The sequence below is a fragment of the Sorghum bicolor genome, chromosome 4 (assembly GCF_000003195.3).
Source record: "Sorghum bicolor cultivar BTx623 chromosome 4, Sorghum_bicolor_NCBIv3, whole genome shotgun sequence".
Taxonomy (NCBI): domain Eukaryota; kingdom Viridiplantae; phylum Streptophyta; class Magnoliopsida; order Poales; family Poaceae; genus Sorghum; species Sorghum bicolor.
In genome coordinates this window covers 3,657,897-3,671,800 of record NC_012873.2, presented here as the reverse complement: position 1 = coordinate 3,671,800, position 13,904 = coordinate 3,657,897, and the positions used below count along the sequence as shown (strand labels likewise).

The window sequence follows — 13,904 nt, the reverse complement described above, 5'->3', positions numbered from 1 at the left end:
TCACATTGCTTTAGGGGAAGAAAATAACAGCCAACAGTAGGCAAAAGGAGGACCCATTTTGCATGGGAGGCGAGGCAAAACCTAAATAAGTGCTCTCTCTTCGTCTCTATTCTTGACTGAAATATCTGCCACATAACTGTTTTACAAGAGGTTGAAAGAACATCCGTGTCTGAAGGTTTTCTTTTAGGTTCGTTGTTGGGGACCGAAGTATTATAGGCGCAGTCGGATTGGAGCACTTAGGCGCAACAAATTTTGACGCTCCTACCCCAGACACCAAAAAAGCTCTAGCTCCATGCACAAGAAAGGGCTCCTCCACATAATCTCATTTTGTGCGATTCCAACGCTTTGGTGCCGAAGTTGAACATACCATTAACATGGAAGGAGTGGTCTCTTCACTCCCTAGTGAAAAAGAAAGATCTCACCTTACTTTTAGAGAAGTCTATTGTATATGCCTATAAAAAATATTATCAACATTTATATTTTTAAATAGGTTTATTATAAATAGGTTTATCATGAAGAAGCACATTATAAAATCATAGGAATTGGTATTGTTTTTTATATATTTATTTAATCAAAATTTAAATTAATTCATTTCTTAAAAAATAATAATTATATATTTTTTAGATAGAGGGAGTACGTCGTTTCTGCTATACAGTAAGTCAAAGTAGGCTATGCGATGCAAAAATTTAAATAAATAAACGTATATCAACAATATAATAATATAATGAGCTGATGTTACTACGGCCTTGTAGGCCTTGTTTAGTTGGCAAAGTTTTATGATTTTGGATATTGTAGCATTTTCGTTTGTATTTGATAAATATTGACCAATTATGGACTAACTAGGCTCAAAAGATTCATCTCACAAATTAGAGATAAACTGTGTAATTAGTTTTTGTTTTTGTCTATATTTAATACTATGCCGGCCTAGCCAAGTCATGGCAGGAGACACAGATTGATGGCTATACAGCTGATGATGATTTAGTGGTAAAAGATGGACCTCTCTTCCTTCTTTAAAATGCCAAGAATGTCTTATTCAATGTTTTATTTTCTTCATTCCTTACAAATAAGCAGGGCAGAAACTCGGCCATCCAATTACAAATCATGAAGAAAGTAAGGGCCTATTTGATTCTCTGGTCTAAAATTTAGTTGGCTAAAGTTAAGAACTAAAACTTTAGATCACTTTAGCTCATTTTTATGATCTAAAGTTTTATGAGATTAGTTAGACTTTAGATATTCTGTTTGGAGCTTCAAGAGTTAAAGTGATCTAAAGTTTAAATTTTAGGCCATGACATCCAAACAGAAAACGGATACGAGTCTTATTGTCCACAATACAAAAACAGGATCCCATTTCTGGTCCAAAGCAAGCATGGACTAGGACATCTGTTTGTCAATTGGAATAAAAGCCGCACGGAATGCTGACCAGAATCTGAACCTTCAAATGCATTTTTCACGAACCATGTCACACGCTAGTAGGCCAATAGGCCATACGTGTGCACAGACCATGCAGACATGCGACGAGTAAGAAACCACGGCATCCCACAGCAGCAACAACCAGCAGCATACGGCGCAGCGCGCTTTATTCGTGCTGTAATGTAAGTAAGTTCATAGCATCTCAAGTTCACACGGCAGCTCCGGTTTACATTCATGTTTCAGTCTCAACAATGGAGCTGGGCAGGCTGTAAAGCTCTTAGGGTTGATCATGTAGTTAGTGAGTAATCCATTATGTAACTAAGCCTTGTGTGGCCTCGGCAACGTGAGGGGCGCAGCTCGCGCATGTATTTAGATGTTATTGCTCCCTCTCTTATTAATGAATCAAAGCCGGTAATGCCGGATCTTTCAAAAAAAAATATGCTCACGGTCTCATAGAGATAAGTGCACGTACATATATGTAAGCGTCTATGTATGTATTCTAATTCATAAAAAAATATACAATACATATACAGTAATTCACGTATGCATATATACATTGGTTCTTTGTTCAAGCACACACGTGACAGTGATGAAAAACTTTCGATAAGCAATGATTTTATTTACCAAAATGTTGATAGCCTCTCGTAGCCTGGTGGTTCGTCAGTCGCCATCGTGCTTCGCAGGATCCCACAGGCCGACCGCTGAGTACATGTCGGCAAGCAATGGCCGTAATGCTGAGCTGGTTCAGTTCAGCACCAGCAGGGAGAGTAGAGAAGATTTAGGGCCTGTTTGGTCCTTAGCTAAACTTTAGCCAGCTAAACTTTAGTTATTTTAATAGTTAAACTTACAAACACATTGACTAAAAAAGAGTTAAAATAGTTTATTCTCATTAATCACTTAAGAATAACTAAAATATTTTTAGCTTGCTAAAATTTAGCAAGAGAAACCAAACGGAGTCTAGGGAGGAAGATGACTTATAGCAAGCTTGACCATTTGTTTTCATAATCATAACCGTGGCCTGCGGCGGAGCCTGAAGCTTTTAGAAATCCAAGTAATATTTATTATAAAAAAGTATTTACCTAGCAAATTACAATATTCTTCTTTAATACAAAGAAAATTTTCTTTTAAATTTCGTCGACAAGCTCAGCTGAGCAGTGCCTTGGCTATTGACTATGCCAGGTCTTCAAAACCACCTGGACCTGAGATGCCACACCTAAAACGGTTTTGGTTTAGACCAAAACGTGAAAAACAATCTTTTGAAAAACGACGGAGTTAAGTAGACGATTTCATAGGTTTTTTTCTTTATAAGAGATGATTTCATAGTTGAGTGTTACTTGAACTGAAGCTTAACTTGAAGGGTAAGTTGGACCTGTTCCAATAGCATACCACCATCCGATAAATATATATAACCGAATAGTGCCTGCCAAAGAAACCCATTTTCTTTGCACAAAAACACGAGATTATATCAGCCTCTCAAGTGGACAGGGTTGCTTCGATTTTCACCATCTTGAATAGATAAATAGATACCGTACACTGAAAAATGTCAGCCGACACCCGAGGTCAACTAAAGCAGAAGAAACAAGGGCAAATTAATTGAATCGGTTCATGCACACGTGAGCACCACATTTTGGTCAATGAAACAGTTGATGAAGATGAAATGAAAACGAGAAAAGTTTATCATGCTGCTTGGGGACCCAAATTGGCCACAACAGGCAACAGCACTGAAGAGAGTACCTGCATTAAGCAAAGACTGAAATAATGAATGAAAATAAAAACACCAGTGTATATATATTAAATTATTAATATGAGATCAAATCACCATCTAAAGTTATGCATATCCTGCAACGACTCAATAATCGCATAATCAACGGGTGGGTGTGTACCAAAGCAGCCTTTTGTTTGCGCAGAAGGTTTGGACTTTTTTTTTTCAAAGGCTGTTGTAACCTCAACGTTCCCTTTCTGCTTAATGAATCACGTGTCAAGTTGACACGCTCACGAAAAAAAAAAAGGTTTGGACTTTTTCATAGATTATGATAGACAGGCTGGCTCATCCAAAACGTGAAGGTCTGACCGTGTGAATCAGCCAGTAAGCTGCTACCTGCTATGGCAAATGCGCCGGAAACGGGTGTGGATGTGTGCCCACATCAGCCATGCAGTACTTGACCCAATTTTCATTTCCTGCGGCTGCAAGCCTGCAACAGATAAACAGGACAGAATCAAACTGGGGGCAGCTTGTTGTCCCTTACCTCTTCTTCCTCCTCGCGCTCTTTCCTCATTAGGCATCGTCATCCAGTCACAGTCAGCATCAGATTCAAGCACCAGCTTTGATGCTAGTTTCATTCATCATCAGGAAGCCATGCAGCAGCAACCAGTGCATCATCTCTCATGTGACAAGTACAGCAATGGATTTCTCAAACCTTTCGTAGGCCTCGCGCTTGCGCTTTTGCTACTTGCCTTTCTCCCACCTACAAGCTCGTGCTCAGAGCAGGAGAGGAGCTCCCTCCTTCAGTTCCTCACTGGGCTCTCACAGGACGGCGGCCTCGCCTTGTCATGGCAGAATGGCACGGACTGCTGCGCTTGGGAAGGGGTAGGCTGCGGCATGGATGGGACAGTCACTGATGTTTCCCTTGCTTTAAAGGGCCTTGAGGGGCACATCTCAGCGTCTCTGGGTGAGCTCACCGGCCTGCTGCGCCTCAATCTGTCGCACAACTTGTTGTTCGGTGGCTTGCCCATGGAACTGATGTCATCAAACAGCATCGTTGTCCTCGATGTCAGCTTCAACCGTCTCAGCGGAGGCCTGCATGAGCTACCTTCATCAACCCCTCGCCGGCCTCTGCAGGTACTCAACATCTCCACCAACTTGTTTACAGGAGAGTTTCCATCAACTACATGGGAGGTGATGACCAGTCTGGTTGCGCTCAATGCCAGCAACAATAGCTTCACCGGACAGATACCAAGTCATCTCTGCAGTAGCTCACCAGCCTTAGCTGTGATTGCACTCTGTTATAACCAACTCAGTGGCCTCATTCCTCCTGAGCTTGGTAACTGCTCCATGCTCAAAGTGCTCAAGGCTGGCCACAATGCCCTCAGTGGGTCACTCCCAGATGAACTCTTCAATGCTACATCATTAGAGTACCTCTCCTTTCCTAACAATGGTTTGCACGGAATACTTGATAGTGAACACATTATCAACCTCAGAAATCTGGCTCACCTTGATCTTGGAGGTAATAGGCTGAATGGAAACATCCCAGATTCCATAGGTCAGCTCAAGAGATTAGAGGAACTCCATCTGAACAACAACAACATGTCTGGGGAGCTGCCATCAACTCTAAGCAATTGCACAAATCTCATAACAATTGACCTCAAGGTCAACAACTTCGGTGGAGAGCTTCAGAAGGTTAACTTCTTCAGCCTGCCCAATCTGAAAACATTAGATCTTCTGTACAACAACTTCACCGGCACAATTCCAGAAAGCATCTACTCGTGCAGCAAGTTGAATGCGCTGCGGCTTTCTAGCAACAACCTACATGGGCAGCTCTCACCAAGAATAGCCAATTTGAGGCATCTTGTTTTCCTGTCACTAGTTTCCAACAATTTTACAAATATCACAAATACGCTTCAGATCCTCAAGAATTGTAGGAATCTCACCTCTCTACTTATTGGAAGCAACTTCAAGGGTGAGGACATGCCAGAAGATGAAACAATTGATGGTTTTCAGAATCTTCAGGTTCTTTCCATGTCTAATTGCTCGTTGTCTGGGAAAATACCTCTTTGGCTATCAAAGCTCAAAAATTTGCAGGTGCTGCTTTTGCACACAAATCAACTCAGTGGGCCAATACCTGCCTGGATCAAAAGCTTAAAGTCACTTTTCCATCTAGACATATCAAGTAACAAGTTTACAGGGGATATACCAACAGCCTTAATGGAGATGCCGATGCTAACAACAGAAAAGACTGCAACCCATTTGGATCCAAGGGTATTTGAGCTACCTGTTTATAAAAACCCATCACTGCAGTACCGGATAACCAGTGCTCTTCCAAAACTGCTGAAACTTGGTTACAATAACTTCACTGGTGTGATTCCCCAAGAGATTGGTCAATTGAAATCACTTGCTGTACTCAATTTCAGCTCAAATGGCTTATCAGGAGAAATACCACTGGAACTCTGCAACTTAACAAATCTGCAAGTGCTAGACTTGTCCAACAACCATCTCAGTGGTACAATCCCATCAGCATTGAACAACCTACACTTCCTCTCTACATTGAATATTTCTTACAATAACCTGGAAGGGCCTATTCCAAATGGAGGCCAATTCAGTACATTCTCGAATAGTAGCTTTGAGGGTAATCCAAAGCTGTGCGGCCCTATCCTCCTTCACAGTTGTAGCTCAGCAGTCGCACCAACAGCCTCAACAGAGCAACACAGTAGGAAAGCCATTTTTGGGATTGCATTTGGTGTGTTTTTTGGGGTTGTTCTTATTTTGCTTCTGGTATATCTCACTGCCTCATTCAAAGGTAAAAGTTTGATAAACAAAAGCAAGACCTATAACAACGAAGATGTAGAAGCAACTTCACACATGTCTGATTCAGAACAGTCATTAGTGATAGTGCCAAGAGGAGAAGGCAAAGAAAACAAGCTCAAATTCGCTGACATTGTGAGGGCCACAAACAACTTCCACCAAGGAAACATCATAGGCTGTGGAGGCTATGGTCTAGTCTACAAGGCTATATTACCTGATGGGACCAAGCTGGCCATCAAGAAGCTTAATGGTGAAATGTGGACCATGGAAAGGGAATTCAAGGCAGAGGTTGAAGCACTCTCCATGGCCCAGCATGAGAATCTTGTGCCACTGTGGGGTTACTGCATACAGGGAGATTCAAGGCTCCTCATATATTCCTACATGGAGAATGGCAGCCTGGACGATTGGCTTCACAACATAGATGATGGCGCCAGCACATTTCTCAATTGGCCGATGCGGCTCAAAATTGCACAAGGGGCAAGCCGAGGCCTTTCTTATATCCATGATGTCTGCAAGCCTCACATTGTTCACCGTGACATAAAGTCCAGTAACATCCTACTTGACAAAGAATTCAAGGCTTATGTTGCTGATTTTGGGCTCTCAAGGTTAGTCCATGCAAACAATACTCATGTCACAACTGAGCTAGTTGGCACTCTGGGCTACATCCCACCTGAGTATGGGCAAGGATGGGTTGCGACGTTGAGAGGTGATATGTACAGTTTTGGAGTCGTTCTGCTTGAGCTGCTCACAGGAAGGAGACCTGTTACGGGCTTGTCTTTATCAAAAGAACTTGTAAAGTGGGTGAAGGAGATGAAATCAGAAGGGAAGCAGATTGAGATCCTCGATCCACATCTACGAGGCATTGGGCATGACGAGCAAATGCTGAAGGTTCTTGAAATTGCCGGCAAGTGCGTCGACCATAATGCGTGCATGAGGCCAACCATACTGGAAGTAGTCTCCTGCCTTGACAGTATAGAACCCACCCTGAGGATGCAAAATTCAGTTAGGATATAATGCAGTTAAACATGATTCACTTGTAGCTACATGTAGCTTCCCACAAACTACGATTTTTGACAATCTCATAATTATTTTTGTACAGTTTCTGACAGATTGTGACTTTAGATATTCTTTTGTAATTCATTGATTGTCCTTTTCCATTTTCCCCAGATTATTTTGTGTCATGAGAAACAAAGAACAAAAATCCATGAGACATTTCAAGCTCATCTTCAGTATTGTTACTCCTATTGGGAAAATCACACCAATTGGATATACGAGTGAGAAATCAGGAGCCAATTGCATTAGTGCAAGGGACAAATTATTTATGTAAGACTCAATACAGGGCATTAAGAATTAAGAGGGGGTACTCGGTACTCCCATATGCATCATATTCTGCAAAAATGGGGAAAGACTGATATATCACCGTTTAATCATGTAAATATCGTACACAGATAGCGAAGTAAGGAAAACAAGTAGTAGCTGTTACATTTTATTTTAAGAAAAGCAAAGGAGATCAACAGTGTCTGAGCTATCCACCAGGTTTACACACTGCACTCTTATGTCTGCATTTCTGCAGCTACCACCACATCTTTGCTTGGTTTTAGGCTTAAACACCAATGCACACAGGGGGTTTCGGTTTGGGCTAAAGGCTAATTCTTCACCAATCCACGGAGAACCAATCCGCGACTGGAAAATGGAGACTGAGAGACAGGCTCTAACGCCGCAACATGATGCACCGCGGAATGGGAATGGGAGAAACAAATTCAGTAGACGAAGCTACGAACACGGACGGATGCCGGTTTAAGGAACCAACCGGGGCGGGGGAGGTGCGGAGGCCAGACTAACCCTTGCAGCGGCTACGGCCGGATGCTCGGCGGAGAAACCGAGGCGCCGCCGTTCGCCGTCGCCGGCTCCGGCCAGGAGTTGTGGGCTTGTGGCCTCATGGGAGCCGTTCTATTGCAGGGAAGCCAATAGATCATGGGCTCATAGGCCTGGCACCGCGGCGGCCCATAACAGGATGTAGCCCAGGTTCTATAATAATAATACTAACCTAACAGGTCAACAGAATTTCCAGTAAAAGAAAAGGTCAACAGAATTGACGCTATCAGTTTCTTTGTTTTCTTTTTTCAGTTGAGTATATAACAATTCCTTTGATTTTTTTTTTTTGAAAATTCATTTCGTAGAAAACTGCATGATAATTTGATAGTCCGTTCCCCTAGTTCAAAGGCATAATTTTTTTTCATAGGACTTGATGCCTTTCAAAAAAAATTCAGTAGGGGGATTATCATTATTAGGGTCGTAGTTTAATTTTGCAGAAGTCACTTTCTGATTGGTTCAGTAACACTAGTTGCCACCAATTGCCAAGTAAAGAAATGACGCATAGATGAACACCAGAGTTTTGCAGAAAAATATCAGGCATTGGCACCGAACTACGACAGCCAACTTACAAAAATATAGATAGAAAAGTACAGCATCAATTGCACCACCAGCTCCCAAACAAAACCGTCCACAATATAAAAAACATAGCCGCCAAAAAAAAACAAATCCATGCAATATTTTCTGTTTAGAGCTTTTGTCCCCGTCTGAAACACCGGCTGGGTTCATCGACTCGAGGCTTGTTTATCCTCAAAACCAAAAAGTTTTCAAGGTTCTCCGTCACATCGAATCTTTCGTCATATGCATGAAGCAATAAATATAGATAAAAAAATAAAAAAACTAAATGCACAGTTTACCTGTAAATCGCGAGACGAATCTTTTGATCCTAGTTAGTCCATAATTAGACAATATTTGCCACAAACAAACGAAAGTGCTACAGTAGCAAAATCCAAAAAAAAAAATTCGCATCTAATCAAGGCCTCACTTCTGCACCTAGCAACAGGTCGTCGTCCAAAGCCCAAAGCCCACTGCAAACCACCAGTTGCAGCAGAATGAATTTTCAGAGGCATACATCAGCCACAGCAACTCTTGGATGATGGCAACAGCTAGAGAAAAGTAAACGCCTCAGGTCAAGAAGAAGCAAGAGCACTCAGCGACAATTCCTCCATAAATCTGCAGTCTCCGTGTGCTCTACCTGTCCTACTGCAGCCACGTCGATCATGACATGGATGGATGCCTGCTTTGAATCAGTCACCCCAAGAACACCGTAGGATTTCATTAGAAGAGAAGGATAACAAACCCAAAAAGCACGAGCACCCAGTTTTGAATGCATGCTTTACATGATGCTCATGGATTCATACCTTGCAGTTGCAGATCGGAGGAATTCGTTGTTGCCCTGAAATCATGTCTGCTCCTGTCCTGAACTAATCGTGGATGACTGTTCCACTTACTGTTTTCCTGTTTCGAGCATGGAAGCCAGGCAACTCAGACACGACACCACATGGTGTGAACTCACAAAACGCTGTAGCAATTAGTCCTTGACTAGTATTTTCTCTTGGTGACTTGACAACGACCTGGCCGAGAGGTCCAACAAAAAGTGGACAGCAGCTGCTCTATTTGGTCCTCATGCTCTTTCTCCATCAGACGCAAAAATGGACCTATGGCTTCTCAGCTTACACCTTATGCCTCTTTCTCCCATGTTCATCTATTGGGGGCAAAAAACCATGCTGCCACTCCAATTCCCATGCAACAAATACAGCAGCAGATTTCCCACGATTTCCCTTGCCATTGCTATTGTTCTGCTCCTCTTCTTGGCATCTCCTGCAAGCTCTTGCACCGAGCAGGAGAGCAACTCCCTCCTCCAGTTCCTTGCGGGGCTCTCGCAGGACAGCAACCTCACCGTGTCATGGAAGAATGGCACAGACTGCTGCAAATGGGAAGGCATTGCATGTGGTCAAGACAAGATGGTTACAGATGTCTTCTTGGCTTCTAGGAACCTTCAGGGATTCATCTCACCATTCCTCGGTAACCTCACAGGCTTGTTGCGCCTCAATCTATCCTATAATTTGTTGTCTGGTGACCTACCACTGGAATTGGTGTTGTCCAACAGCATCACCGTGCTTGATGTCAGTTTCAACCAGCTCAGTGGAGACCTACAAGATCAGCCATCTGCAACCTTTGTACGGCCTCTGCAGGTACTGAACATCTCGAGTAACTTGTTTACGGGGCAGTTTCCATCCAGTACATGGGAGGTCATGAAGAATCTAGTTGCACTCAACGCTAGTAACAACAGTTTTATTGGTCTTGTACCAACCGTGCTATGTGTGAGTGCACCATCCTTTGCTATGCTTGACCTTAGCTACAATCAGTTCAGCGGAAGTATCCCTCCAGGCCTTGGCAATTGTTCCATGATGACATCTCTTAATGCTGGGCATAACAACTTCAGTGGGACTCTTCCGGATGAGCTCTTCAATATTACCTTGTTGGAGCACCTCTCTTTTCCAAATAATCAGTTGGAAGGATCACTCAGCAGTATCAGCAAACTCATTAATCTGGTTACCCTAGACCTTGGAGGGAATGGATTTGGCGGCAATATCCCAGATTCTATAGGTGAGCTCAAGAGACTGGAGGAGATTCATTTGGACTACAATCACATGTCTGGGGACCTTCCATCAACTCTTAGCAACTGCAGAAATCTTATAACCATCGACCTCAAGAGCAACAATTTCAGTGGAGAACTCAGCAAGGTCAATTTCTCCAACCTGCCCAATCTAAAAACCTTGGATCTTGTGTGGAACAACTTCACTGGAATTATCCCAGAAAGCATATATTCATGCAGCAATCTAACTGCACTGCGGCTATCTGCAAATAAGTTCCATGGCCAGTTGTCAGAAAGAATTAGCAGTCTCAAGTTTCTCTCATTCTTATCACTTGTTGACATCAACCTAAGAAATATCACAGCTGCACTTCAAATCCTTAGCAGTTGCAGGAACCTAACCACCTTGCTAATTGGGTATAACTTCAAGAATGAGGCCATGCCAGAGGATGAAATAATCGATGGTTTTGAGAACCTCCAGGTCCTTTCCATGAATGGTTGTTCATTGTCTGGAAAGATACCCCAATGGTTAGCAAAGCTCACAAATCTGGAGATACTATTTTTATATAACAATAAACTATCTGGACCAATACCAGACTGGATCAGCAACCTAAACTCCCTCTTCTATGTAGATTTATCAAACAACACCCTTACAGGAGAAATTCCAACAACATTAACGGAGCTGCAAATGCTAAAAACAGACAAGGTTGCACCAAAGGTTTTTGAGCTGCCTGTTTATAAGGATCAGTCACTTCAATACCGCATGCCCAATTCCTTCCCTAAAGAGCTAAATCTAGGCAACAACAACTTCACTGGCACCATCCCAAAAGAGATTGGTCAGTTAAAAGCACTCCTTTCACTCAATTTCAGCTTCAACAAATTATATGGAGAGATCCCTCAATCAATGAGGAACCTCACAAACCTGCAGGTACTCGACTTATCAAGCAATAATCTCAACGGTACAATTCCAGATGCGCTGAAGGATCTGCACTTTCTTTCTCAATTCAACGTTTCCAATAATGACCTAGAAGGCTCTATTCCAACTTCAGGTCAGCTTAGCACATTTCCAAACTCTAGCTTTTATGGAAACCCAAAACTGTGTGGTCCAATGCTTGCAAATCACTGCAATTCCGGTAAAACAACATTGAGCACCAAGAAGCGACAAAACAAAAAAGCCATATTTGTGCTTGCATTTGGTATAACTTTTGGAGGGATTGCCATCCTATTCCTGCTAGCCTGCTTCTTTTTCTTCTTCAAGAGGACAAATTTCATGAACAAAAACAGGAGCAACAATGAGAATGTCATACGAGGAATGTCGTCCAACCTCAATTCAGAGCAATCCTTGGTGATGGTTTCACGAGGCAAGGGGGAACCAAATAAGCTCACATTCACTGACCTGGTGAAGGCTACAAATAACTTTGGCAAGGAGAATATCATAGGCTGTGGAGGTTATGGGCTAGTCTACAAAGCTGCGCTATCTGATGGCTCCAAGGTCGCCATAAAGAAACTTAGCAGTGAAATGTGTCTGATGGATAGGGAATTCAGTGCAGAAGTCAATGCACTCTCCATGGCGCAGCATGACAATCTCGTGCCACTCTGGGGTTACTGCATCCAGGGAAACTCAAGGTTCCTCATATATTCCTACATGGAGAATGGAAGCCTGGATGATTGGCTCCACAACAGGGATGATGATGTGAGTTCATTTCTTGACTGGCCGAGGAGGCTAAAGATTGCACAAGGAGCAAGCCAAGGTCTGTCATATATCCACAATGTGTGCAAGCCTCACATAGTTCACCGTGACATCAAGTCCAGCAACATCCTACTAGACAAAGAATTCAAAGCCTATGTTGCGGATTTTGGGCTATCCAGATTGATCCTCCCCAACAGAACACATGTTACAACTGAGTTGGTTGGCACTCTTGGTTACATCCCACCTGAGTATGGGCAAGGCTGGGTGGCTACTCTAAGAGGTGATATGTATAGTTTTGGAGTAGTCCTTCTTGAGATGCTCACAGGCCAGCGGTCCGTTCCAATCTCGCTTGTGTCAAAAGAACTCGTCCAGTGGGTATGGGAGATGAGATCTGAAGGAAAGCAAATTGAAGTTCTGGATCCAACACTACGGGGCACAGGGTATGAGGAGCAAATGCTGAAGGTACTTGAAGTTGCTTGCCAGTGTGTCAACCATAATCCATCCATGAGGCCAACAATACAGGAAGTAATCTCCTGCCTGGACAGCATAGACATCGACCTAAGGATATAAATTCAGCCAAGCATAAAGTAACATACAAATGTAAATGATAAGCTATATCTCAGTGCATAGAGTAGATGTGTAGTTGAACTACTTCTGTTGACTGATCATATTACCTCTTTTTTAACAGCTTAAACAGGCAACCATACTTTTGTAATTCATCTCCCTTGTCCACTCTCTGTGAGCTAATGTAAAGTAACATACACATGATGACTCTTGAGAAACAAGTCACAGCTTTGTATTCCATCTCCTTTTACCCTTTCTGTGAGCTAATTTGCATGATTAATCACGAGAAACAAAGACTATGGGCAACTGTTCAGTCCTATTCAATTTATTCTGGAGTTCCAGGTAATTTGTTCTCGTAACTTTGGACTTCGTCAGTTATATGAGCACCACCGCAGCAAGGGCAGAATTACCGACTAGATGCAAAATGAAATATATACAGAATGACAAAATTAAATCAGAGATCGGAACAGTGGGGGCAAAGAAATGAAAGCAAACTAGAGGTCACCAACACTGAAATGGCCGGCTCGTTAATAGCTCCCAATGTGAAGGCCCCATTATATTGGCGGGGACTCACAGCTCCCTCCTCCGCCAGATGTTGCATCCTCAGAATCGAATTCTCTGCTTAAACCCTATCTACACGGATCTCTGAAGAAACCGACAGCGCAGCAGCGAATCGAAAATAGTATCCGCAAACACTAAACGGAGGAGAAGAGAACAACAGAGAAGGTCACCTAACCCATATAGGCGCTCTGCTGGTCCTGCGTGCGGCTGCGCAGGTCTCCAGAGACGGGTCCGCCGCCGTTCGCCGGTGCGGAACAGCGGGAGGTCATCTCGCCGGCGAAGGAAGCGGAAACGCAATTCGCGCTTGGAAGAGAATAACGATGGGCCAGAACTCGGGTCCATGAGAGGCCCAGACGTGAAGTGATGAGTTGTGAAATTAAGCAATCTGGAAATATGGAGTCTTCTTGGCCCAGGGGAAAAAAAAAACTTTTTTCTGGGTTTTCCTTTCCTAATGGAAGTGCATGACTTGTTTAGATCCAAAAAATTTTAGAATTTTGACACGTAGCACTTTTGTTTTATTTGACAAACATTATCCAATCATAGAGTAACTAGGCTTAAAAGATTCGTCTTGCGATTTACAAGTAAACTGTATAATTAGTTTTTGTTTAAAACTATATTTAATGCTCCATACATGTGTCACAAGCGAGAAATCTTGAAAAAAGCTTTTTTGTTTTTTGGGTGAACTAAAAAAA

At 42.7% G+C, this 13,904-nt stretch overlaps 2 protein-coding genes and 1 long non-coding RNA gene across 3 annotated transcripts; 2 read left to right on the top strand and 1 right to left on the bottom strand.

Moving 5' to 3' along the window:
- LOC110434891 lies at window positions 2,874-13,543 on the bottom strand. The gene is made up of 2 exons (XR_002452416.1): window positions 13,383-13,543; window positions 2,874-3,144 (listed from the first exon to the last, which is right to left on the bottom strand). It is a non-coding gene; the product is annotated as an uncharacterized LOC110434891 (long non-coding RNA).
- Window positions 3,767-7,094, top strand: LOC8074820 (tyrosine-sulfated glycopeptide receptor 1). Its single transcript, XM_021459765.1, has one exon. The coding sequence runs from the start codon at window positions 3,767-3,769 to the stop codon at window positions 6,941-6,943; it is 3,177 nt and encodes a 1,058-aa protein (XP_021315440.1). The 3' UTR covers window positions 6,944-7,094.
- LOC8074649 (tyrosine-sulfated glycopeptide receptor 1) lies at window positions 9,312-12,708 on the top strand. Its single transcript, XM_002453273.2, has one exon. It carries the CDS (start codon window positions 9,454-9,456, stop codon window positions 12,655-12,657), a length of 3,204 nt encoding a protein of 1,067 aa, XP_002453318.1. The 5' UTR covers window positions 9,312-9,453; the 3' UTR covers window positions 12,658-12,708.